Source organism: Protopterus annectens, chromosome 15.part0 (assembly GCF_019279795.1).
Source record: "Protopterus annectens isolate FY-2018-M chromosome 15.part0, PAN1.0, whole genome shotgun sequence".
NCBI classification, from domain to species: Eukaryota; Metazoa; Chordata; order Ceratodontiformes; family Protopteridae; genus Protopterus; species Protopterus annectens.
Genome location: NC_056749.1, coordinates 120,225,192 through 120,251,815, shown reverse-complemented (window position 1 = coordinate 120,251,815; position 26,624 = coordinate 120,225,192). Strand labels below are relative to the sequence as shown.

Below are 26,624 nucleotides of genomic sequence, written 5' to 3'. Positions count from 1 at the left end.
TCCGAATATCGGCGGATTGTTGGCTGATGGATGCCATATTGGAATTTGAAGACTGAATACAAAAATAATCGTCTACAAAAAGAGCTCAATAGTGAACGGTTCTCGCACTAAAAAGAGGGCACAGAACTGGCAATGAGGGACGTCATGGTCTGCGCCTAAACAAGTGCTGCAGTAAGAATGAAAGTCTCGTGTGGGATCTGCTTTCCACAGGCAAGACAATTGCTAACTTTTTTGGACATTGGTTAGAGCAAGAAAAAAGGGTCCCCAACGGGGTACTTAGCTTTAGATGTTTTCTGCTGAAATTTGGCTTCTGGTAACGACTGACCGGCACTCATGCGAACTGCTTCTGCTACGGGCTCCACAGCAAGAAAGACTGATGTAATGACATTGGCTGCCTTGCTTTATAGTACTGACGACCTGTCAGACTAGAAGCAACAGCAGCCAGCGCACAAAACCACTGACTCTGGTATTCAGGCCAGCTGTGGGCTACCACAGCAGGGATAACCCACAGGTGATGACTGCAACAGTGAAACACAAAGAACATCACTCTGTGCCAGACAGCTCAGGGTAGTTATCAGAACTGAACAGTCTTCGGATCTGAAGTAAACACCCACAGGGATCTCAGATCCAATGGCTCAGAAACAGAAGGACAGATCAAAGAATAAGATAGCAGAGGGTAAGTGGACAGACATCAGTCCCCAGGACTACAAGGGGACGGATTCGGGAGAACCCCCATCTGTATCTCTGCTCTGAAGAACGTGCTCATCATCCTGTCGTCTGCTTCAGAAAGGCTTCAGGAGGACCAAAGAGAAGATGTAGTGGAGGGAGGACTAGAATGCTTTCAAGGTAACTCCTCTAGGAACGGATAAGGGATCCTGGATGAAATCAGATCCCATGGAAGTGGTGGGGTGTGGGGTATGGATCGGAGGAGACTGATTTTTGAGTCACTGGATCAGAGACCGATGGAACCAAACATTCTCGGAATCTTAGCAGTAGGATCCATTGAAGGAGTCAAAGTTGAGGATCGATTTGGAGACCTTTTCCGGGACTCTTTGTCCTTACAGTGTAAACATTTGATTTATTCGGCTTTTTAGAGGGGGCATGAGCCCCAGCCACTGAAGATGAAGATGCAGAGGGCAAGAGACCTTGGTGAACTAACTTTTTCTTGTGGCCTGTCAAGGCTGTAGAATTAAATCTGGAGTAAATGGCACAGTCAACATCAAGATGTGCCGGACCCACACAATACACACATTCCCTGTGGCATCATAATTCATGATCTTATGCCCACAGGAAATGCACTATTTAAACCCAGAAGGTTTGTCTGTCATTTTAAAACCGTTGAACACAAAAAGTACAAAGAAATATCACTCTACCAAAGCTATAAGAAAGCAACCTATCTATACAAAAAAAAAAAAAACCTCTGTTAGGAAAGAAAGAAGAGAAAGGAAGAAAAAGAAAAACTAACAATGATAGACAAAGCACTCAAAAGTACAAATGGATACCAGCAATGGTAAAAAAAAAAGTACCGAAATGGTAGCGGACAATAAAAAGGAAAGAGAATTGGCTAAGAATACTAAAATATGGGAGAGGCAGGAAGAAAGGCAAAATATAAAACTTAACTCAAATTACAAACACCAACAATAAGGAAAAAAGTCAGAAGACCACTCAAAAAAAATAAATAAATAAAAACGCTCAACAGCTAAGAATCTGCATCGGATACCAATAGTGGCAAACAAAATCTGAGGTACGTTGGATTGTCAGGGAACTATGGGTAAAAGGAGGAATTCTATTATGTCAGGATCTGATGATCTTGTACAAGAGATTCAGTTGGATCAGAGTCTTGGATCTGAACCAATCATATGTTCATAGGTGTGTACTAGGCTAATGGTCCTGGAGCCTTTACAAGCCTAGCCCATAGGATTACCCTGGCATCGTGTCACCCGACCTTAGCTCCCAGTGCCTCTGTTGAGTAGAGCCACTGGAGTGATCCCCAGGGTGAATTTTCTATTTCCCATCCACTCATCAAGATTTCTCTTGGAGAGCCAGTGAGGTGCTCTGTTTGACACGTATGGGAAGTCTATTCCATAGCATGGGCAGTCTCTGGGTTATGAACCGGTCCCCTCCAGCCCGTTCTATTGATAGCTATAATGAGGTTGAGGTCTCTGGAGTGTGTGGTATGGAGGGATTGGGATTTCTTTAGATGTAGCATTTCTAACAGAGCTGGGTCATATGAGACAGAATAGTTGGGAGTTTTTTTGAGTCTGTCCATATAGGACAAGTGTTTACGGCCTAGGATCCTCTTTGTGAGGTACTTTTGAGGCCTCTCCAGTTGTTGCAGGTGTCTAGTGAGGTCCATGACAAATGGGGCATTGTACTCAATGACTGGCCTAATGAGGGAACAGTAGAGGGAGACAATGACCTCTTTCGTCCTGGATGCAAAACCCTTAGTAATGAGATGTGCCACATAGGACTTTCTGACCACAGTGGCAATGCGGTGGTCAAAAGAGAGGCTGCTGTCAACCTGCATTCCCAGATCTCTTAAAATGCCTTCTGTGTTCCATGAACTACTATTGATGTGGTAATTCATGGGAACTGTGTTTTTCCCAAAGTGGATGATAACATTTTTTGGCATTGAGCTTAAGGCCATGGTTCTGACACCAGTCACTGGTCTCAGTGAGGCCTTTCTGTAGGATGTCAACATCACTTGGGGAGTTAATAATGGCTCCCAACTTGCAATAGTCTGCTAACTTTGTCAGCCAGAGTCCCCTCTTGTTGGCCTGGACCTCAGAGAAGTAGATACCAAAACAGGAGAGGACCCAGGACCGATCCCTGAGGGACTCCACTCGTGACTGGTCAGCAGTCTGACTTGGAGTCAACTACTTTCACACTGTGGATTCTATCTGTGAGTCAGTTTGCAACCCACCTAGTGATAAAGGGATTGATGCCTAGCTTAGTGACTTTTTCTATGATTTCTGAGTGGGGAATGGTATCAAAGGCCTTGGCCAGATCAAGGTAGGCTGTATGTACTCACCTTGCCTTCATCCACAGCTCTGGTGATTGACTCAAAGAAGTCGACCAAGTTGAGCAGGCATGATCTACCCTTCACAAAACCAAACTGTGTGGGATCCACAGTTTGGAGCTTCCCTATATCCTTGTTTATTAGGTCCATGATGATGCATTCCATAGCTTTGTATATCAGACTTAGGCTAATGGGGAGATAGTTACCAGGTTCTGTAGTCCCTACTCCTTTGTGGAGAGGGATGACTGTAGCAGTGCGCCATTTGGTAGGGACAAAGCCTAAGGACGAGGCTATGACTGAACAGGGCACGTGAGGAGCCAGTTCACTCTGTAGTTCATGCAGGACACAGCCAGGGATTTTTTGTCAGGTCCCACAGAAGCTATTCTTGGCCTTGGCCAGTGCTGTTTTAACATGTGCAGCAGTAATAATGGGTGCCTGGCAATTTACTGGTATTAAGATTGGTCCTATGGGGGGGGGGGGTAAAGTTGGCACTGAATCTGTCAGCCAGTACATTGTCAATATCTGTTGGCTCGGTATAGGCGGTACCATTGTGCAGTAGCCAGTTGAAGAATGAAAATTACATCATCAGATAATATGCTTCTTGCCTGGAAAAAAAAAGATGAAGGGGTAACATAAGCCTCCACTGTATTCTTGACCAAAAGACATACTTCTAATACACTTCTCTATGGCTGAACATAGTCAGACAATTCTCAATAAATTGGACAATTAAAAATACTTTGCTGATCTCTGAGGGAATGCAAACATTTACAGTGCCTATCATGAAGAGGAATCTTCCTCCTGCAAGTAAATTTATGGAATAAACTTTACTACTCTGATGGACAGCAGAAGCCTGAGTGCCAGGAAAGCTGTTCCAACAGAAAAAAATAATGAAAATAAAGATAAATCAGTAAGTTAAAGAAGCTTAACTAAGCAACTTGGAAAGGGATTTTTTTTTTTGCACTATTACTAAACCTTCAAAGTCACAAAGAAAGCCAGAGTTCATTTTTCTCATTCGATTGTCAAGCCTGGCAATCACAACTGTAGGAAAAAGCTTGGAAATGTAATGTATTATGTGACAGAGGGCGCCTGGCAGCTTGAAAAGGTTTCACATGCTGAGTGGTCCTAATATCTGCTGACCTTAAACATGCTATTAGAGAGGATGGACTTCCAGTTGCCAGACCCTGCAAACACTCATTTCGCTACAGCCACTAAACACAAAGCTAATAACATGAACTTATATTAAGCAGATTACGACAGGACCCTGTAATACCAGTCTGCACTGGCAAGGAGATGGCAGCCAAATTAATAGCCTCCATATGTATCACAGTAATAAGAAAAAAACATGATTATGTCATTACAGCTTCAACACGCACTGAAGTGACAGCCATATAACCTTGCGATTACATCTGTATAGATACTAAGGTGACAGCATGACCCTAGCCTCCACTGGTATCAAGGTGACAGCCTTGTGGTCAGACTACACAGGCAAACTGATGCAAGACCCCAAGTAATGCAGAAAGATACAGCCATACGACCCTCAAAATACAGCCTTCCTATGCAGTGAAGTAACACCCACACGACCCTGAAATTACAACTTTCATGGGCAAACTGACCGCCAAAGGACCCTGCAATTACAGCCCTCCCAGGTGACAGCTGTCTTCCCCTATAATCAAAGCCTCTACAGGCCATATAGTGACATTACTGTGAACCTACAGTTACAGCATCCACAGGTATAACATTGTCAGCCACATTACTTAGTAATTACAGCCCTGAAAGGCACTGAAGTGACGGACATGACACTGATAACAGTCTTTAAAAAAAGGGAAATGACAGCCATATGATATGGACTACACCCACCACAGCCTTTAAGATGATGGCTGTATGACTCTGTGAGGAGACTGCTATGTCACAAGGCCCTCCAATTACAACCTTTTATTTAATGTATTTAGTTTTGTTAAATCAGAATCATAGGTGCATAGGAGCTTACTAGGTTAGTGGCTCTAGAGCCTTTATAAGCCTAGCTATGTTAATTCTGGGTTTCCCCAACTGTTCTTGGTTAGATGGACATACTTTACAGATTAGCACTGACTACCCCTGTCCATGATGGACATGGGTGCCACTCCGAGTGAATTTGTGGTCACACATCCATCTGTCCAGGTTGTGCTTGAATACAGGCATTGAGGAGCTCTGCTTTACATGAACTGAAGTTTATTCCAGAGCAGCGGCAATCTCTGCGAGACATACCTGTCTCTTCAGCATGTTCTGTTAATGCAACCAACAAAGATGAGACCCTAGAGCAAGTGAATCTAGTGCTATTTGACTTGCAGATGTGTAGCATTTCCATCATTTCTGGGTCAGAGACTGCCCTGTAGGCCAGGCACAAGTCACCTCTCAGTAGCCTTTATGATAGCGAGTACAGTGGACAGGGCTTTCAGTCTAAATACATAGGTCATGGTTGGCAGCTCTGTATCTTAGTGAGAAACCTCTGTGGTCTCTCCAGCTGCTACATGTGTCTGCCGAGATACATATAGAAGGGAGCATTGTACTCTACTAATGGTCTGATTAGGGTCGAGTAAAGTGGGGTAATAACATTCTTAGACTTGGATGCGATGCCTTTATTTATGAGATGTGCAATGTAGAAGGCTTTCCTTACAACCGTGGGAACCTGGTGGTCAAAGTGCCGATTGCTGTCAACCTGCGCTCCCAGATCTCACACCACTGGGTTTGAACTAGTGGGGTGCCATTAAACTGTAATTAGTGGGAAATTCCACTTTACCAAATCGCATAATAGTGCACTTTTTTACGTTTAGTTTTATACTGTGACTTTGGCACCAGTCATGTGTGTTGGCCCCTCCTGCAATGAATTAACATCGTTGGGGGACTCTATGATTGCACCTAGTTTACGATCATCAGTCAACTTAGTAAGCTAAAGGCAGTTTACTTTATCCTGGACTTTCGAGAAATAGATTCCAAACAGTTAAGGGCTCCGTACAGATCCTTAGAGTACACCACTGGTGATGGGTCTACTTGTACTGGTGCAGTAACCAACTTTGACAGTATATGTTCTGCTGGTGAGCCAGTCAGCTACCCATCTAGTGATCTAAGGGTTCACACCTAGCTGGGACAGTTTTTCAATGATAACAGAGTGGGGGATTGTGTCAAAGGCGTTAGCTAGATCCAAACAGGCTGTATGCACTGTATTAATTTCATCCAGGATTTTGGTGACTTTCTTGAAGTCCACCAGGTTTAGTAAGCATGATTTACACTTAATGAAGCCAAACTTGGCTGGGTCTAGAGTTTGAAGGTCGCCCAAGTCCTTGTTGATGAGGTCCATAGTGATCCTTTCCATGGCCTTGTAGATGAGGCTGGTTAGACTTATGGGTCTATAGTTCCCAGGGTGGGTTGATGGCCCCCCCTTTGTGCAAGGGGATTACTGTCCTATTCTCCATACTGCTGGTACAAAGCCAGTTCTCTGGCTACGGTTAGAGAGAACAGCAAGTGGGTCAGTTAGGTCCCATTTTAGATTGCTTAGTAAGCAACCTGGGATGTTATCTGGTCCCACTAATGCTGTGTTTTTGACCTTGGAGAACGGAAATACGACTTGATATCTAGAGATACTAGGTAGAGAACTGGTGTCAGGTATGCTTTGGGGTATGGCTGGTAGGGACAGGGGTGAAGTTTGCGCCAAATCTGTCAGCTAGCAAGTTGGCAATTTCTTCCGGTACAGTGAGAGTGGTACCATCTACTATGAATTCGGCACACAGTAGGTCACTCCCTTTTAGATTCTGGATGTAGTTAAAGAATGCATTATGACTGTCCTTGGCTAGGGATGCTATTTTATTAGCTTTAGAGGACTTTACAAAACTTCTGATTTGCTTGCTCAATCTGTGGAGGGAATTCTTCCTCTGCAAAGGCAGTTGCCTCTTGCTCTTGGACATCAGTTTCTTCCTTGCGTTATACAATCTGTTTTTACTAGATGTTCACTAAGGTGGCTTGTTTTTTCGGGAGGGCCTGGTTAATGTGGTCAGGTATAGCAGAGTCTATACAGCTGCTAAGATGATTATACAGGGCATTTATGTATCTCTCTGCATAGGAGTCATTATTGCCGGTAACTGCAAGGGGTATACAACCATTACCTAATAGGCTGTAGTTTGCTTTGGAGATGTTCCTTAGTTGTTTTTCTTTTGCTATTTTGGGGGTGGGTAGGGTCCAATACATACTTTGAACACGACTGATTTAGGGTCAGACTTTACCAAGGAGGGCATAACACAGAGGGCAGTGCAGTGACCACCCATGCTGGTTGAATACTACATCAAGGACATCACAGCCCTTTGTGGGGGGTGCAGACCATCTCAGACTATCTGTTCCATAGCATTTGCATTCACTTATTCCAGGAACCTCTGGGTGAGTACGTTTGAGCTTGTGTATGTTACCCAGTCGATGGAGGGAGAACTGAAATCTCCCATGACTAAGGTGTTGAGCTGTATGGTGAGCGACTCCAGTAAGTCCAGGTAGGCACTGCGCTTGTCTGGTTCACAGTGGGGGACCTATAGCTAGTAATGATGTAGTAGGGTGTTTTGCATATAACTTGGGCATGGAGTAGTTCGACAGTCATACTGTTTGACCAGTCTCAAGGGGTACTTGGCTTTAATGAAGATGGATACTCCTTCACTGTAGGTTCGTTCACGCTAATTTTGAGCCTCATTTATCAGCTGCTATGCTCTTCACTGCCTTGAACTATGTTTCAGCGACTGCACAGACATCAGCATCTTCTAAGGTGAGGAGTGCTTACAGGGAGTGCAGTTTCATGTTTAAACACCCATCATTACACAGCAAAACCTTGAGTTTGTCTCGAGTGGATTTTGCTATGTCGGAAGTTTTAGTGTTTTGACATTGCCTAAAAAAGGCACTATGGGGGAAGCAAGCACCTTAGCCAATATCTGAAAGCCTAGGGGAGGACAGGTGCAGATCAACGTCTTCCCAGGCTGACAAATACTGGATCCTCCTAGACTAACACCAGAAGCTAAGCCAATTGTTGAAGTCAATCATTTTTTGTTTATGGTGTGGCATCATCCCGGTGAAGGCAGAATGCTGCTTAGGGCTACGGTCCAACCTGCCTGGGACACAATCCAAGAGTTCAGTCATGTGTCTCTTCATATAGTCCAGGGAGACACGTTTCAAGTCATTCACCGCAACATGGACACCACCACTAGACTGTCTGATTTCAAGAGGAACCCAAGAAACTACTTATATTGCCATAGAAATTTATCCAGGTCATCCTGAAATTACCTTGCACTTTTCATTTTTCAATAAACAGGCATGAGATCTGTACCACCCATCTCAGCTACCACAACTCAGGCATATGGGAGCTTGGTTTAATGGTTCATATAAAGAATGGCACCTACACAGAGTACAACTTCTAGATGCAGTGAGGTGACACCGAAATTATACTGCCACTTTGTCATGCTGCATCCAGGGTAACAGCTATATTATCCCTGCACCTAAAACGTCAAACTGTGGAGAACACAGGTGACAAGAAAGGCAGTGGGGTGTGTTGAATGACATAAGTAATGGCCAGTTTCCCCACACAAGTCCACCTCCAAAAATTCTGTTACTGCAAAAAAAAAAAAAAAAAAAAAAAAAAAAAAGATTCAAATGTTTCATTACCATCAACTGCGGTGGTGGTGCTGCAGTAGCGTTGTCGCCTCACAGTAAGACATTGTCCTGTTCGATTCTCAGCTAAAGCGTCTTCTGTGTGGAGACATGCGTGAATGGGTGTACCATTGTTGAAGGTTGTGCGTCAGGGCCGGCAATTCGGCACATAAAAATCTACTGCCAATCATTAGCGGACCGGAGTTCTGCTGTGGCGACCCTTAACCGGGAAAAGCCGAAATTCACAACAACCACAGCTGATTAAGCATCATCCTTCTGTAGATGCTCAAAGGAGAACATTTATTACCAAGCAGGACTCTACAGACAACAAATCTTGACCAATGCAAAGGATTCCTCTACTGCCCCGCTAAAAGCAAAACTAAAAGTACAAATTGCAGATAAGTTACTTGAATGTTTTCTAGTTATCTTCTTATTCTAGTTATGGTATAATTTTATGCACTGTTTAGAAAACAGCATTACTTTTTCTTCTTAAGTTACAATGTCAGCACACTTTTGCAGGTTTTCAGTGAGACAGAAAAGCCAAAATGCTGACTATTTTATTAGACACAAGGCATATGCTAAACAGCACGCTGTTCCTGTCACACTCTGGGATGACATGTCCACTATATGGATTGCCTAGTATTAATGTTTCCTTTAATGACCTGTATATAAAAAAAAAAATAATTCTTGAGTGCAACAGGTTATAGTGTTCAAGTGTATGAAAAGGAGCAACAACTAATAAAGGAGCTCTTCTGTGGCCAGGAATAAGTACGATTGTTGCAAGTGAAAACTTTCAGCACCTTACCTGTCTCATCATACACTGTAGCAGACCTCTCATCAGCTTCACCACATTCTGAGGAGGAAAAACAAAGCTATTAGCTATATTCTCAGTAAGCTTACGCAGCACCTTTAAGTCAGCAAGTACAGCTGTTGCATGATGACCTTTCCAAAAAAAAACTTCTGCAACCTTATATCTCTGCTACACTCTACAAGCCATCTGTAAACCTTGTGTGAAAGCAGTTAATTGCAGTAATCAGCTGTATGCTGCAGCAAACGCTACGAAGCAAGGGACAGGGACAGCTGCCAGGAGAGAGTGAACTGATGACCTGCACAACAGAAGCCACATTAATTAATTTGCTGCTCCACACTATCCTAGAGAATGGTTAGTTAAAAAAAAAAATAAACAGTGGACATTATAATACCTGGCTTGTAACATTTGTATTTTTAGGTATACCGTCTCCACTATTGCAGTATACACCTGATAATATTTTACTGTACAAGAAAATATACAGTTACACTGCATACTATGTACTACGCAAACAATCTTAAACATGTTTCAAAGTTTCATATAGTACAGATGTAAAAACAAATGTATCATCCAAGTTTGTAACATGCCCCAGGGTTTCCAGTGCAGAACTGCAATGGTCATTAACCCAAATTAAAATGGCAAAAAACAAAATGCTGCTGAACAAACTCAAACTTAACCAATATTTCTGCACCCCACACAAAATACACCCGATGCTTTGATATCCACTTTTCCCACAAAATGTATGACCTTTGAACCACTTTTACATTAAGACTTCGGATCTTTTTTCTGTATTCCAGAACTTCGTGAAATGACCATCAAAATTCTGCCCAGGAAAGTACATTTACGTAAGTAAACTTAAGATAACCATACCTCTCATCTCTTGGCACAAGAAATCTGGACAAAGCCAAAAGTAATGGGGGGTGGGGGGGAGCAAAGGCCCAAAAACAGGGACAAACTTTAAATATTGCTCGTACAAACAGACGATTGGTAGAATAAAAAGGTTTTGTGTTACCATACATTTTCTGCAGGCTAGGAAGTCTGAAACCTGTCTGTCATTATTTAATGAATTCAGTCTTCACTGACTTGCCACAAAACCATAAGTATTATGAGGAATGGGCCAAAAAATATGAGGCAAAAATCTGGGCATTCTGCAAAAATCAGGAGCGCTAAGAGCTGTGAACATAACAGTAGATGTCAGAATGATTACTGCTGCAGTAGCTCAAGCTATATGGGTTATATCTTGCTAAGGCTATAACACCCAACCAGCTTTTAAAGCTTTCAGGACACCTTCCCATGCACCCAAACAGTTAAGTCTGCTTCAGCTGAATGGATTAAAAGTCAGGTTTGGGCAGAAAGTCCTTCAGAGCTTTCTTGTCAATAGAGAGAGAGAGGGAGGCTAAACTCCTGAGAGGACAAAGCTTGGCACACAACAATAAAAAGTCCACACCCTGTTACAAACAAAAACGGGGGGGGGGGGGGGGCAGAGAAAGTGGATACTACAGCCATGATCAATCAAACAACTAAAGTTATGGCAAATTACTTACATAACTGTATTAGTTTCTTAATAAAGATCACTAGTGCAGTAGTCTTAAGCAATACTGACAGATCACTAAAGCTCAAACTGACAGGAGGAAAGAAGAAGGTCCAGGATCCCCATGCAGAACGATCATAGCAAAGCCTGTCCTAGACCTGTAGAAGGAATGTAATTTATAGTGTGCACAGAGGACCAATTTCTACTTCTACAAAACTTTTAGAATCCAAATCTTTCCAAAAAGCCACAAATGAAACAAAGACCCTGCATGGAATTGTTTTGCTGTGACTCATAAAAGAAAGTAACAGTGTGAGAGCCATTTAGAATAAGTTTTGACACAGGCTGTCATCCTTTCTTAACTTAAAAAAACAAATAATCAAGTTCTGAAAAATTTTGATCTGTCAACATAGTTCCCCTCATTTTAGGTTCTGGAATGAAAGCAGGAAGATGGTTAGCTTTGCTTAAAAAGTAAACTCTGATGTCACTTTAGGCATAAATGAAGGATTAGATCTTAAATAAGTTTTACAGAAAAACTTAACCTTCCATCATAAAAAGTGTAAAAAGAAGTTATGTTCTTACCACAATGTTCAGTCTGTGTTTTCAATCTTCATTCATTCTTGACTGATGGGTTTGGTTCTGACTTCTCGGAACCAACTCGGCCGTTATACATAGCACACACCAGTCAAAAAACTCTCGAGCTAAGGCTCTACCCACAATGCCACTCTCCCTATTACCTCAGAGCAAGTTTGCCTAGTATGTAAGAAAATACAGAAGCCCGGTCTAAGGTATAACCCTATGATATCTCCCAGGACTAGGTCCGGACCTCCAGGAGTCTTTTGAAGGGGGCAGGAGGGTGGGATGTCAAGAATGAATGAAGATCAACAACACAGATGGAACATTATGGTAAGAACATAATTTCTTTACCTAATGTTGTCAATCTACATTCATTCTTGACTGATGGGACAGAGTCCCTAGCTACTTTAGATCCTGGGAGGCCCAAAGGAAGGATATTCCGAGCACCATAGAGCCAAAGGATGCTCTTCACCTGGAAACCATATCTAACTTGTAATGAGTGATAAACGTATGTGGAGTAGCCTAAGTTGCAGCTGCACATGTCTTCCATAGAAGCTCTGGAATGGAAGACAGCTGAAGTGGAAACAGGTCTTGTAGAATGAGCTCTATTCAGTAGTGGATAGCTTAAATTTATTTTGCTAGTATATAAAAGGTAATACAGTCTCTTAGCCATTTTGACAAGGAGACCTTTGATATAGGCTTGCCCAACTGGGTTCTGAAAGTGATAGAAATAGTTGATTTGATTTTTTGTAATATTTCATTCTGTCCAAGTAAAAACCTAACTGTCTGTGGACAACTAACAGTACCTCTCCTTTGTTTGCAAATTTTGGGAAGAAAACTGGCAAGTCTATAGACTGGTTTATATTAGACTCAGCCAACTTTGGGAAGAAAGGATTGGTTCTAAATGATACTCTTTCTATGTGAAAAGAGATGTATAGCCATTTCACACAAAACCTGTAATTCTGAAATTCTCCTAGCAGACATGACAGCTACTAGGAAAATAGTCTTCCAAGATAAGAACTTGAGGCCACAAGTGGCTGCTGGCTCAAAGGGCTGTCAAACTAGACATTATAAAACTAAGGTCAAATCCCATGGCGCTACAGGGTCCTTGGAAAGGGGCTTTAAATGTAGGGTGCCTTTAAGAAAAATTTTGCATAAACGAGGAGATAAAGGAATGGTCATTAAAACGGTTATGAAAATTTGAAATGGCAGCCAAATAAACCTTAATTATAGACAGAGAAGTTCCTTGTTCAATCAAGATAGCCAAGTATTTAGTACCCTGTTAACTGATGCCGAGAATGTGTCTATATGATTTGCAGTCACTCAAATTGAAAAGCTCTTACATTTGCTTAAGTAAAGCCTCCTGGTGGATGGTTTATGGGAAGCCAGAAGTATCTTTTGCACTGGGAGGACAAGTTATTCAGCCTGGCCATTACTGGAATTGGAGAAACCAAACCATCAGCTTGAGATTTTGAAGACTGTGCTGCACCAGGCCCTGAGGCTAAGACAGCAGGTCTGGAGCTGGGTTCAGAGTCCATGGGCAGTGAAACAGATGAGACCAAAGAAAAAGGAACCAGACTCGACAGGGCCAGTAAGGCGCAATGAGAATCACTTTGCTTCTCAAACATTGGGCTTTCCTTAGAAACTGGGGGATCAGTGGAATTGGGGAAAGGCATACAGAAGTCCCATGGGCCAATCGAGAAGTGCATCTCTCAGGGACTCCCAGCAAGGGGGGATTAGGGCAAAGTAGCTGCTGCATTTGTAGCTTATGGGAGAAGTGAACAGGTCGTAGCAAGGGTGACCCCATCGAAGAAAGATCTTCATCTCTACTTTGGGATTGAGAGATCACTCATGAGGCAGGAGGATACATCTACTCAGTTTGTCCGCAATCACATTGGAGTTCCCCAGGATATGCATTGCTATCAGATAGCAGTTGTAAGGGATTGCCCATTGCCAAATCCTTAGAGCTTCCCGACAGAGGACAGAACTTGGTTACCCCCTGTTTGTTGATGTACCAGACTACAGACATCTTGTCTGACTGGATTGCAATTAAAGGGCAGCCTTGAATGCTTGCAACTCAAAAGCACTGCCCTCAATTCTAGGAAGCTGATGTGCAAATTGGCATCTTGTGGGGGACCAAGTGCCTTGAAACAGTGCTTCCCAGAAAATGCCCCCCCCCCCAAATCTGGGAACCGTCCATGGTCACTAAGGCCTTGGGTTGAGAGGGTGAAAAGGAACGACCCTATAGATTCTTTTCTGGCTTCATCCACCTTGATAGATCCTTCTTGCAGCTATTTGTTATCAAGACTGGAAGGAACATGGGGTGCGTTAGAATTGACATGTTATATTTAGGCCACTGAACCAGGGTGTGATGCCAACAGTCAATGAAGCAACCTCATGTGATACCTCGTTAGGGGAACTAATGTTATTGTCACTGCCATGGATCCCAGAGCTTGTAGTACCAGATGAGCAGGAACTCTGTTTCGGAAAAGGATCACCTGAAGTTGCGTCCCAAGTTTCAACAGTCTGTGGAGAGGAAGGGAGGCTATGCAAGATACTGTACTTAACCTTGCTCTGATGAACTCCAAATCCTGTGTGGGAGTCTAATCAAGACTTTTCTTTGTTGACTGAAATGCCTAGTGCGTCAGCAAGATGTAGAGCAAAGTCTATGGCGTAAAGCAGTAGATGCCTGGAGGTGGTGGTGAGGAGCCAGTCATCTAGATATGGAAACACATGGAATCCCTGTAGTCTCAAATGAGTTGCTACAACTGCCATGCATTTGGTGAACACCTTGGGGGCTGTGGTGAGACCGAAGGGCAGTGCTCAAAATTGGTAATGACTGGCTCCTAGCTGAAAGTGGACATAACTTCTAAAGTGTTTGTCTATTTTTATGTGGTGATACGCATCCTAAAGATCTATAGAGTACTTCAAATCGTCCTTCTCTAGATAGGAAGGATTGACTGACCCATGACCATCCAGAATTCTGACTTTTGTACAAATTTGTTCAATAGGCTGAGGTCAAAGATTGGTCTCCAGTCCCCTGTCTTTTGTGGCACTAAAAAGATTCTAGAGTAGAATCCAGATGCTGTTTGGTCTGGTGGGCCTACTTGGATGACTTTTTTGAAGGAGCTTTTGAATTTCTAGTGCTGCTAGATCCCTATGACTGGGTGGAACATTGGGGGATTCGCTTTTGGGACTTTGGGCAAAGACTGAAGGGAATATGGTAACTATTCTCTGCACCCAGTTGTCCAAGGTTATTGAAAGCCTAGCTGAATGGTGCAGAGAGCCCCCCCCCCGACTGCTTCCAGAGGTAAGCAATCGGGCCTCTGTTCGGGAGCACTGAGAGGGTTGTCCAGGAAAGGAATCGCTGGAGACCTGGTGACGCTGACCCCCCCCCCCCCGCCATGGGAGGGGTGTCTCCCAGAAGAATTCCCCCCTCTGCCCCAGGAGGAACAGTCACCACGTGTGTCCCGAAAAGGCCCATGGGACTTCTTGAACCACATTTTTCCACTCCTGTGATTCCTATCAGTAAAAACTAAATGAAAACTCCAGCCAAGCTGGAACTTCCATTGAGTGACCTCTCAAACCTCTTGAATCAGAGGCACATGGGATATATGCAAATGACCCTTATGAACACCAGGTGTGCGTGTCTCATCTGTTTATTTACCATATGACTGTGGTGTTGTCTGCCTGTACTACCAGCACCCCTGGTAGCCATTTCTCTTCGAAGGCCAGTAAGCCTTTTAGAACTGCCATGAGTTCTTTCCAATTTATGTGTGCCTTTCCTGGTCTGGGAATCCCACAACCTGTGGGTTTGGAAATGTTGGGTATGGGCTCCCCATGCAATGTCGGACGCATCTCTAGTCAGGATTTGGTCTTGAGGAGACAATCTGAAGGGCAAGCCCCAATTCTGGGTGCAAGCCTATACCCCCTCATGTGAGCTCTTGTTTGAGGCATGGTATCAGGGGTATCTTGGTGCCCAGGGGGCTGAGTGGTCTGGCATCAAACATTCTTTAATACCACTGGCGCTTCCTCATGTGTAGCCTTGCTAGTGGCACCATAAGGATACAGGATGCCAACCCCCCCCCCCCCCCCCGAGTTCTGATGAATTTTTGGCTGTTATGCCCTGTAAGTTTTGGAAGTAACTAGTCAAAAACATGACCTTGTGGGGCTTTGGAGGAAGAGTCCAGGAGTATCCCTAGGAAAAAAAAAAAATCTGTTTGGATGACACAGTGATGGACTTCTTTAGGTTTAGAGTGAACCCCAAGGAGGTTAGGAGGTCCTGTGTAAATTTCAGGTGTTAAATAGTATGACAGGTCTGAGGCCTGTATTAGGCAATCATCCAGGTAGGGGTAAAATCTGGACCCATTTGGTCCTACAGTAAGTAATGGCAGGAGCTAGACACTTTGTGAAAACCCTTGATGCATTAGACAGTCCAAAGGGCAAAGCTGAAAACTGATAACGACAAGCTTGTTCTATAGCGAAGAAAGCTTCTGTGCAACTTTGAGATGGGGACGTGAAGGCAGGAGTCTTTTAGGTCTAATGACACCACGAATGCCTTAAGGGCTAACATGGGGAGTAGTTTCTGCAGGGTCAACATTTTGAATTTTGGTACCCTGAGAAAAAGAATCAATCTGGACAGGTCCAGAATGGGATGCCAAGACTTTTCTTTTCTGGGTACCAGGAAGAGTCTTGAGAAAATCCTTTCCACTTTTGATCTTCTGGAACTTGTTCCACTGTTCCCTGGGAACATAAAATTTGAATTTGTTGTAGAGCCTGAGTTTTATTTTGGGGTACATATGGGTATCCTGAGAATTTTAAGGGCTCTTTAAAAGCGAGCCTAACCATGGGCAATAATATTTAGAACCCACTGATCAGGGGTAATATGGGTCGTTTTGATATTAACAGGACATCCTTCCTACTATCTTTGAGGTGGGGTTGGGGAGGGGGAGATGGAAGCAGAGAGATTCGTTGTGTAAATTCTTACCTTAACTTCAGATGTCCTTCTCTTCTATATGCTGCTGTATTCATAACACAAGGGGAGTTTGCCTCTGGTGACTCTCGTTCGTCTGGTGACTCTCGTTCGTCTGGCCGTTTTACAAACGATGGATGCTACCGTTAGGATGCGTGTGACATTCTGCATCTCTCTGTGGACGTCAGCCATAAACAGACGTCGGGTACAAAACTGACGTCAGCATGCACTTCCTCAACTAAATGCTGTCGGAATCAGCAACTACATAGTGGGTACTCAGTCAGGCAAGTGCAAGGGGGGAAGGCAGGGTGGGAAACTATGCAGCAGCATACACAAGAGAAGGACATCTAAAGTTATGGTAAGAATTTACACAAAAATATCATGTCCTTCAAGTAACACTGTTGGAAATTAATGTCAAGTAAATGAGGAACTTTCCGAAGAAATAGACTAACAATCCTTGGCAGAAAGTTCTCTCCCTAATAGAGACACTCAAAGTGGACACAATTTTATCTTCATAAGAAAAGAGGAAGCAAGAATGCAAGTTATAATTTGTTAATGCTTGTACAATAACCTTTATTATTTGTCTGTGTATCGATGATTGTATTCTTTTTGACTTTGTCTGACCTGAGGCCATTGTATATTCTGTAAATATTTCATTCAATTCACTTTTATTTGATCTGTTATATTTACTATGCGTTGTTTAAAAAAAAAAAGTTTTTTGAATAAAATTATTTGAACAAAAAAAAAAATACCATATCCTTCTATTCATATGTTGCTACATTCATAACACAAGGGAGAGTGCAAAAAGCTGCTGCATTAAGGATTGGGTGGAGGAACAGAACCACTTTCCATGAACCTCTGGCAAATCCTGCTCTGGCCCTGGACACAATGTCCAACTTGTAGTGTTTGGTAAAGATATGGATGGAGGACCATGTAGCTCATTTTAAAATGGCAGCTGTATCCAGAACCTTCAAAAAGGCTCCAGAGGAGGACACTGCCCTAGTGGAATGCACCTTTACTATGAAGGGGAGCCTTCTGCCATGGGCAGTGTAGCAGAAGGTGATGGTTTTGGATATACAAGAGGATATGGTTTGCTTGGAAACAGGATGTCCCAGGGCACTTGGGTGGTAGGATACAAAAAGCATGTCTGATTTTTGGAAGGGTTTGGTCTTGGCCAGACAGTACCCAGGTTTGTCTGTGAACATCTAGGGTATGTAGTATCCTTTCAGCTGGGTTTTGGGGTGAAGGAAAGCAAGTGGGTAGATTGAGGGCCTGATTCAGGGACAGCTCATGGACTACTTTGGACATAAAGGTAGGGTTGGTGCGCAAACACACCCTGTCCTTTTGGAAAACAGTAAAAGTATGGGAGGCCATAAGGACTTGTAGTTCTGAGGCCCTTCTAGCTGACATAATGGCCATCAAGAGTAGTTTTTTCCATGTACAATGTTGGAGAACAATCTTTGGCAGGCTCAAAGGGTGGCAGATTCAATTTCTCCAGTACTAAGTTAAGATCCCAAGGAGGCGGGATGGGCTTCCTTGGGGGGTCTGAGGTGCAGGACCCCTTTTAGGAAAGGTTTAACTTCCAGCCTGGAAGCCGGAGGGGTGGGAGGCAGGCATGCTGAGATGGCAGATAAGTGGGTCTTGATGGAGGAATAGGATCGGTAAGACTTCATCAATTCACAGAGGTAAGACAAGACCACTGGGGATTATACTACCAGTGGTTGTAAGTTGTGTGTTTGCCACCAGGCAGAAAATCTCTTCCACTTTGAAAAGTATGATTTTGTGGTATTTGGTTTTCTGACCTCCTGCAAAACCTGAAGCATGTCCTCTGTGCAAAGGTGTCTGAAGGGATCAACACCCTATCACCCACAGTGTAAAAATCAGAGTGGATAGATGTGGGTGCATGAGTGTTCCCCTTCACCTTGTGAGCAGGTCCATCCACTGGGGGAAGTTGTGGTGATTGCCCATGGCTGGATGGAGTAGTAGGGGGAACCAATGCTGGCTTGGCAGATAAGGAGTCACCAACAAGATTTGAGGTATTTTTTCTGAATTTTCAGCAGAGGTTTTTATATGAAAGGGAAGGGGGGGGGGATATATAAGCATACATCCCCTTCCAAGGGAATTAGACAGCATCCACCCTCCATGGTTCAGGGTGTGGTACTCCGGAGCAGAAGGTTGGAGGCTGTCTGTTCATGGGAGAGACAAACAGATCCACATCTGGAATACCCCATCAATGGACCAGGTCCAGAAATACATCTCTGTTTCGCATCCATTCATGAGACAGAGTCATGGTCTTAGAGTATCTGCCATCACATTGTCTGAGGTAATGTAGATGGCTAGGATGTTGGACTTGTCTGTCCGGGGTGATTTCCCATGCCTGCAGGGCTAACCTGCACAGGAAGTAAGACCTTGTGCCCCCCCATGTTTGCTGATGTACCACAGCACCGTGGTATTTTCTGTGTACTACCTCAATGTCGCAAGAAGTAGATGAGCCTTGAAGATTTGAAGGGCTAATATCAGAGCTTTAATTTCCTTGATATTGATGTGTTCTTTCTGTTGAGTGAGAGTCCATGAATTTATCACTCTCCAATCTCCTAGGGTTACTCCCCAACCTGTGTCTGAGCCATCTGTGTTTGGGGAGGGGGGGACAGGTTGCAGGGGCAAGCCTGGGTTGGCATTGATCTGAGCTATCCACCAATTTAGCTCCTTGAAAGGCATGGGAGCACTGGAATCATCCACTCCAGGGGGTGCAGATGTTTCCAGACTGTTCTCAAGTACCATTGGAACTTTCTCATGTGAAGCTTTGCCAGGGGAAGCATGGGAATGGTGGAGGCCATGAATCCCAAGAGCCTGATGAACTCCCTTGCTGATACGGCTTTTAGAGGGTGTAATTACTCAAATTAAGTAGTGAGGGACAATATTTTTTTCTGGGGGAAGACATGCCATCATTTTTTCTGTTAAGATACTGCACCCCAGTGACACATGATCCTGAGAAGGAATCTGGGATGATTTTTTGAGGTCTATTGTGAATCCCACACTTCAAGAGGGAAATGGTGAAGTCTAGATGTTGTAGAAGTAAAGGAACTGACGGGGCCTGGATCAAGATATCATCTAGGTAGGGGAAGTGTTGGATTCCCTTTGTCCTGACAAAGGCCATGACTGGTACCAGAACGGATAGTGTGCAGAACCCACTGGAGAAGCGGTGGAATTTCCTGAGTTTGGATTGGAATGTGAAAGTAGACATATTTTATATCCAAGAATAATAAAAAAAGCCTGGGGTAGGATCAGTGGGAGGAGGGTAGGCAGAGTGACCATGCGAAAGGAGGGAACTTGAAGGATGGTGTTGAGATGGGACAAATCCAGAATTAGTATCCATGGGCCTTCTTTCCTAACTAGGAATATCCTGGAGTAAAATCCCTTTCCCCTCACATATGCAGGGACTTCTTGAATGATTCCTTGAACAAGGAGTTCCTGAAGAACTGCGGGGAAGAAAGGCAGTTGATGTTGAAGGGGTTGAGGAATGCCTTTGGGAGTAGGTATGGTCTCCCACCTCATGAAATATCCCGGTTTCATTATAGAAGAGAGGAAGAACAAAGGCAAGCAATTTGGTAAAGTGGGAAGTGCTAAGCAGAATTAACTGATTTTAAGTGGTTTGTTCGTAATCTAAATTTGAAATGTATTTTTAAAGATACAAACACAGCAAACTCTAATGTTTGTAAAAGGACTAGTGCATTTATACCCATCGAGGATCCTATAGTAAATGTATTTAGTAATATAAGTGAAAAACAGATTAGACAGTTATATGAGAGAGATACCCTCAAGAAAAAAAATATAACATATGAGGAATTTAATTCCCTGAAAAGCATTACAACAAAATGAACACATTGTTATTAAAGAAGCTGATAAGGGTGGGTGCACTGTTGCAATGATTCATCCCATTATATAGAAGCCATGAATGAGTTAGTGAATGATACTCAGACATTTAAGGTCATTGGGGAAGGAGAAGTGAATAATATTATTGGTAAAATAAATGTGTATCTATGACCCTTCAGCTGATGAATGATCTAGGCATTGAAACTTTTAATTTTCTACCTGTCCAACTATTCCTATACTTTATGGGTTGCCTAAGGTCCATAAATCACCGGACAGACCACCAATGAGACCTATAGTGTCTGGTAAAGGGTGGATAATGGAGCCTTTATTGGTATATCTGCAGAATAGGTTGAGTTGCCATCTTATGAATGTTAGGAGTTACATTAAGGACACTGGTCACTTTCTTCAAAAACTATATGGATGGTGGAGTAGTTGTTTAGGTCCTAATGTCTTGCTTGCTACTCTAGATATAAAATCTTTATTCACTGCAACTCTGAATGCCTATGGTGTTGACCAAATAAGGGAACTTTTGGATGAGAGTGGAAAATATATAATAAGAGAAATATCCACTCTATATGAAATGTTACACCTTGTTTTGGAAAATATTTTTATTTTTAATGGTGATATATATATACCATCAGTGTTCTGGTGTGGCTATGGGCACGGCAGTAGGGAACACCTACGCCAATTTAACCCTAAGTAAATGGGAGGAGACTAATGTCTATGGTGATGCAAACACATATGCACATAAAATACTTTTTTATTTGCGTTTTGTGGATGATGTTTTTCTTATTTGGAGTGGCAGTGAAAGAGAACTGCAGGACTTTAAAATGTTTTTAGAGCAAACAGACTTCTTGAAGTATGAAATTAATACATCTCCATCAATTATTAATTATTTAGATGTGTGTATCACGTTAGCTGGAGGTGAATTAGATACAAGTATATATAGGAAAGAAATGCATGCCAATAAGTATTTGCATAGGAATAGCATGCATGCTAGAGATGTATTTAAGAGTGTACCTAAGAGCCAGTAAAGGAGGGTTAGAAGGTTAAATACAAGAATGGGGAAATGTATTGAACAAATGGAAGAAATGACAAATAATTTTAAAGACAGGGGATATGAAATTGACCAATTAAATAATACTAAGCAAGATATAATATCGTTAAGAGAAAGTGTCGCCAAACCATATTTTTTCAGATTCTGGGATTAGGACAGATATAAACAATGCACCATATAAGCCTCAACCTTTGAGATATGCTATGACATATAGTAGGGCCACTGAGGGTATAGAAAGTATTATTCGAGAGAACTGGGATATACTGAGTTCTATCCCAGGACATAAAAAATGGTTAACTGAAAAACCTTTAATTTGTTATAAAAATTCAGAAAATTTAAAACGTTTATGTTACAAGGATTTTCTTTTTAATCGACCAAAAAGTATTGACTTTAAGACGAAAGGGACAATACCAGGTCATAATTGCTCATGTTGTGTGAACATCTGTCAACTGACAGATTTTTTACATCCTATTACGAAAATAAATTATTCCTTCACTTGTATGGCCACTTGCAACACTACCTTAGTGGCATACTTAGCAACCTGCACAGCCTGTTTGGCTTTCTACATGGGGAAATGCTCCAGAAGACTACGTGATAGAATTCTGGAGCATAAATCTGATATACGTAGAGGGATTGAAAGTAATTCACTAGCGAAACATAGTCAAGAAAAAGAAGTTATGTCTTACCATAATGTTCCATCTGTATTGTTGATCCTCGTTCAGTCATTACATATGGGTATCGGTTCCGAGCCGGCCATTTTCCAAGCTCGCGTCAGCTTCAAACTCTCGAGCTAAACTCTTATCCACAATTCCCCTCTCCCTGTTACCTCAGATTGAGTTTGCAAATTAAAGAAGGTAGAGGCTACCTCTGGTCAAATAAACTAAGAGAACTGGATGGTGAGATCCACTAGAAACCATGTGGTGGGGGAAGGAGGGAGGGTTGTAATGACTGAACGAGGATCAACAATACAGATGGAACGTTATGGTAAGACATAACTTCTTTATCTGATATTGTTAATCCTCGTTCATTCCTTACGTATGGGACAGAGTCCCCAGCTACCTCTATTCCTGGGAGGCTCTCATGGAAGGACATTCCTGAGCACCATAGAATCGAAAGATTCTCTTCCCTTGGAGGCCAAATCCAATTTGTAATGATTGATGAAGTTATGAGTAGCAGCCCAAGTTGCAGCTGCACAGATGTCATGTAAAGAAGCTCTGGCATGGAAGGCAGCAGAAGTTGCCATCGACCTTGTTGAATGAGCTTTCATGGTAGTAGGCAACGAGATATTACGCTGTGTGTAAATAAAGGTCACACAGTCCTTCAACCATCTAGCTAATGTGACCTTAGCAACAGCCGATCCTAATCTAGATCCAGAAAAGGTCAAAAATAACTGGTCAGATTTACGAAAGGGTTAAGTCCTGTTGAAGTAAAAACAGATTTGCCTGCGTATATCTAGGGTATGTAGACAATGCTGTCCTCTGTTTGAATGGTTGGGAAAGAAAACTGGCAATTCAATGGCTTGATTAATGGACATTTCAGAGATCACTTTAGGCAGAAATGATGGATTAGTTCTCAGAGACACTATCTCTATGAAAAATCAAGTATGGAGTCTTGATACATAAAGCTTGAAGTTCAGAAATACGCCTGGCAGAAGTATTAGCGACTAAAAACAAGGTTATCCATGACAAATACTTGAGGTCGCAAGAAGAGGCTGGTTCAAAAGGTGCCATTGTCAGAGCTTGTAGAACTAATGATAAATCCCATGGTTGAATAGGTTCTCTAAAATGTGGCTTCAGATGATTCACACCTTTTATGAAGGTCTTGCAAAGTTTATGAGACATAAGAGAGGAATGTTGGGACACCCTCATGAAAATTAGAAATTGCGGCCAAATGAACTCTAATGGTAGATGCTGATAGACCCGATTGAAGCAGGTCGGCCAGATAGTCTAGTATTGTATATGTAATGGTGCTGAAAAGGGGTCTACTTGTTTATCTTTCAGCCAACAGATAAATCGTTTCCACTTGCTCAGATAAGTAATTCTAGTGGAAGACTTATGAGAAGCAATGAGAATATCACTTACTGGTAAAGAAAGATCATTCTGCCTGGTAATCAAGGGAATTGGAGTAGCCAAGCCGTTCACTTCAGGCTGTTCAGGTTGGGATGAATTAGGTTCTGTGGGTGTGAGATCAACTCCGGGATTGGATGGAGAATCCATGGTCGATCTAGTAGGTGAGGCCAAAGGAATGGGAACCAAATCTGTCATGGCCAACATAGTGCTATGAGGGTTACCTTGCTCTTCAACCGCTGGGCTTTCTTCAGAAAATGGAGAATGAGAGGAAAGGGCAGAAATGCGTAGAGAAGACCCGAGGGCCAATCGTGGACTAGAGCATCCCTGGGTGACTGTCCCGGAGGGGGAATCAGGGAGAAGTAGTTGCTGCATTTGTAGTTGGTTGGGGATGCAAAGAGGTTGCAGCAAGGATGACCCCAGCAGTGGAAGATCTCCGCCGCTATCAAGGGATTCAGGGACCACTCGCGAGGTTGCAGAATGCACCAGCTGAGTCTGTCTGCTATCACGTTGGAACTCACGGGAATGTGCGTTGCTAGAAGAAAACGGTTGGTAGCCATCGCCCATTGCCATACCTCATGGCCTCTCGACAAAGGGGATAAAGATTTGGCTCTACCCTGCTTGTTGATGTACCAGACCACCGCCATGTTGTCTGACTGAATCGCAATTGTCCCAGACGGCAGCAGGGGATGGAATGCTTGCAATGCCAGAAGCACCGCCCTCAGCTCTAAAACATTTATATGCAGATGGGCCTCCAGTTGGGACCAAGTGCCTTGGACTGTGTCTCTGACATAGCCACCCCACCCCATCAGGGAGGTGTCCGTGGTCACTGTGGCCTTGGGTTGTTGGGGAGGGGGGCAAGACCATTGTGAGAGATTGTGAGTCATCCATCAATTTAAATCCTGTTTGCACCTGTGGAGGATGCTGAAAAGGATACCACTGGGTGAGCAGTAGCCATTGTAGAAGCCTCATGTGAAACCTGGCCAGGGAAACAATGGTGATGGAGGCTGCCATGGAACCCAACAGCTGTAGAACCGAGTGAGCCGTGGATTTTTCCTTTGAAAGGATTGGAATTAGTTGTTGCTTTATCCTTAAAATTCTGTGCTCTGGAATAGCAGCTCTGCATTTTTATGTGTCCAAGATAACCCCCATGAATTCTGTCGACTGAGATGGGGTGATACTGGATTTCTGCCAGTTTATGGTTATGCCTAGCCTTTGAGCAGCGAGGAGAGAGTATGATGGGGATTTTTCCAGTAGATGTCTGGTGGGGGCGGAGATGAGCCAGTCGTCTAGGTATGGAAACACCTGGAATCCTTGAAGTCTCAAGTGAGCTGTGACAGCTGCCATGCACTTTGTGAACACTCTGGGGGCTGTAGAGAGTCCAAAGGGCAGTACTCTGAACTGGTAGTGACCGGCTCCCACACGGAAGCACAGAAATCTTCTTGATGGCCTGTCCACCTTTATGTAGTAGTATGCACCTTGAAGATCTATAGAGTACATCCAATCGTCTTTTTCCAAGAGCGGGAGGATAGACTGTACAGTGACCATCCTGAATTTTTGTACTCTCACAAACTTGTTCAATACACTGAGATCCAAAATTGGTCTCCAGTCCCCGGTTTTCTTTGGCACTAAAAATAGTCGAGTAGAATCCAGATCCAATCTGGTCTGGAGGGACTAATTTGGATGACTCTTTCTTAGCAGCTCTTCTATCTCTAGTGTTGCTTCGTCCCTTTGACTGGGTGGAACATCGGGAAGATTTTTTGAAGGGACGGGACAAAGATCGAAGGGGATATAATAAAGTACAGTTTTGTACCTACCATAAATGTAGATGCTCGAGTGTTCACACTGCTGCAGTCATTACACTTGGATTATCCTGCCGTCAGGCGGTCCCGCAGTCGGTCAGAGTTCCAAAGTCTTGGTCCAGCATCAGTTGCTGTCGCTTCTTCCCTGATGTCAGTGCGCCAGGGGTATATAAGATGTATCCAATGCCATTTTCTTCAGTTTTTCTTGCCCCAGATGTCAGGTGCCCCCAAGTAGGTAGGCAATACATATTGCTAATAAGTATACATATAAAATAAAAAACAATACCTTCAGTTACAAGCAAATAAACCACAAAGGTTGTATAGGATAGAAAGGTATAGAGAAGTCCAGCTAGTTCAGAGGGGATGGAGGGAGGGTAACCTGGACTGCAACAGTGTGAACACTCGAACATCTACATTTATGGTAGGTACAAAACTGTACTATGTTCATCGTGTTACACTGCTGCAGTCATTACACTTGGGTAGAATCCCAAAGCTAAGGTTGGGTGGCTGGTCTATAAAGAGTTAGGATTGGCTATGAGGCCCTGCAGAACTGGAGTGGCAAATCCTGCTCTGGATTTAGAGTAAAGAGGCAGGTGGTAATGCTTCGTAAAGGTATGCACTGAACTCCAAGTTGCAGCCTCCAAAATTTCTTTGGTAGGTACTCCTCTGAGAAAGGCTGTAGAAGTGGCTGTAGCCCTGGTGGAATGTGCCCTAATGTTATTTGGGACTGATTTTCCATGCTGTGTGTAGCAGTAATGAATACAGTGTCCTATCCATTTGGATATAGTCTGCTTTCAGATAGCCTTGCCCCGTGATCCTGCAGCACATGCTACAAACAGTTGCTCAGTTTTCCTGAAAGCTTTTGTTTTGTCCAAGTAGAAGAGTAGCTGCCTGTGTATGTCCAAAGAATGCAGAAGTTTCTCCCCTTTATTCTGGGGGTTTGGATAAAAAGTTGGCAAATGGATGGTTTGGTTAAGAACCACACTAGATACCACCTTTGGCATAAAGGTAGGGTTTGTCCTTAAAGAAACTCTGTCCTGATGAAAAATTGTAAAAGGCTCCACTGCCATTAATGCCTGTAGCTCTGAGACTCTTCGTGCTGAAGTTACTGCCAGGAGCAGAGCTGCTTTCCATGATAAAAATTTTAGATCAGCTGTATTGGCTGGCTCAAAAGGTGGCAGGGTCAGTTTTTCCAAAACGAACTTGAGGTCCAAAATTGGTGCTGGTGCTCTCCGGGGCGGTCTTATGTTTTTAGCCCCTCTGAGGTACTG

General features: G+C 43.2%; 1 protein-coding gene across 5 annotated transcripts in view; it reads right to left on the bottom strand.

The window, feature by feature from the left end:
* The window catches only part of PHKA1 (phosphorylase kinase regulatory subunit alpha 1), a 3,177,076-nt gene that overhangs the window by 2,766,771 nt on the left and 383,681 nt on the right, over positions 1 to 26,624 (bottom strand). For all 5 annotated transcript variants that reach the window (XM_044057561.1, XM_044057557.1, XM_044057558.1 and 2 more), the window contains exon 4: positions 9,477 to 9,524. In XM_044057561.1, coding sequence (XP_043913496.1) covers positions 9,477 to 9,524 — 48 coding nt within the window. The remainder of the gene's footprint in view (positions 1 to 9,476; positions 9,525 to 26,624) is intronic.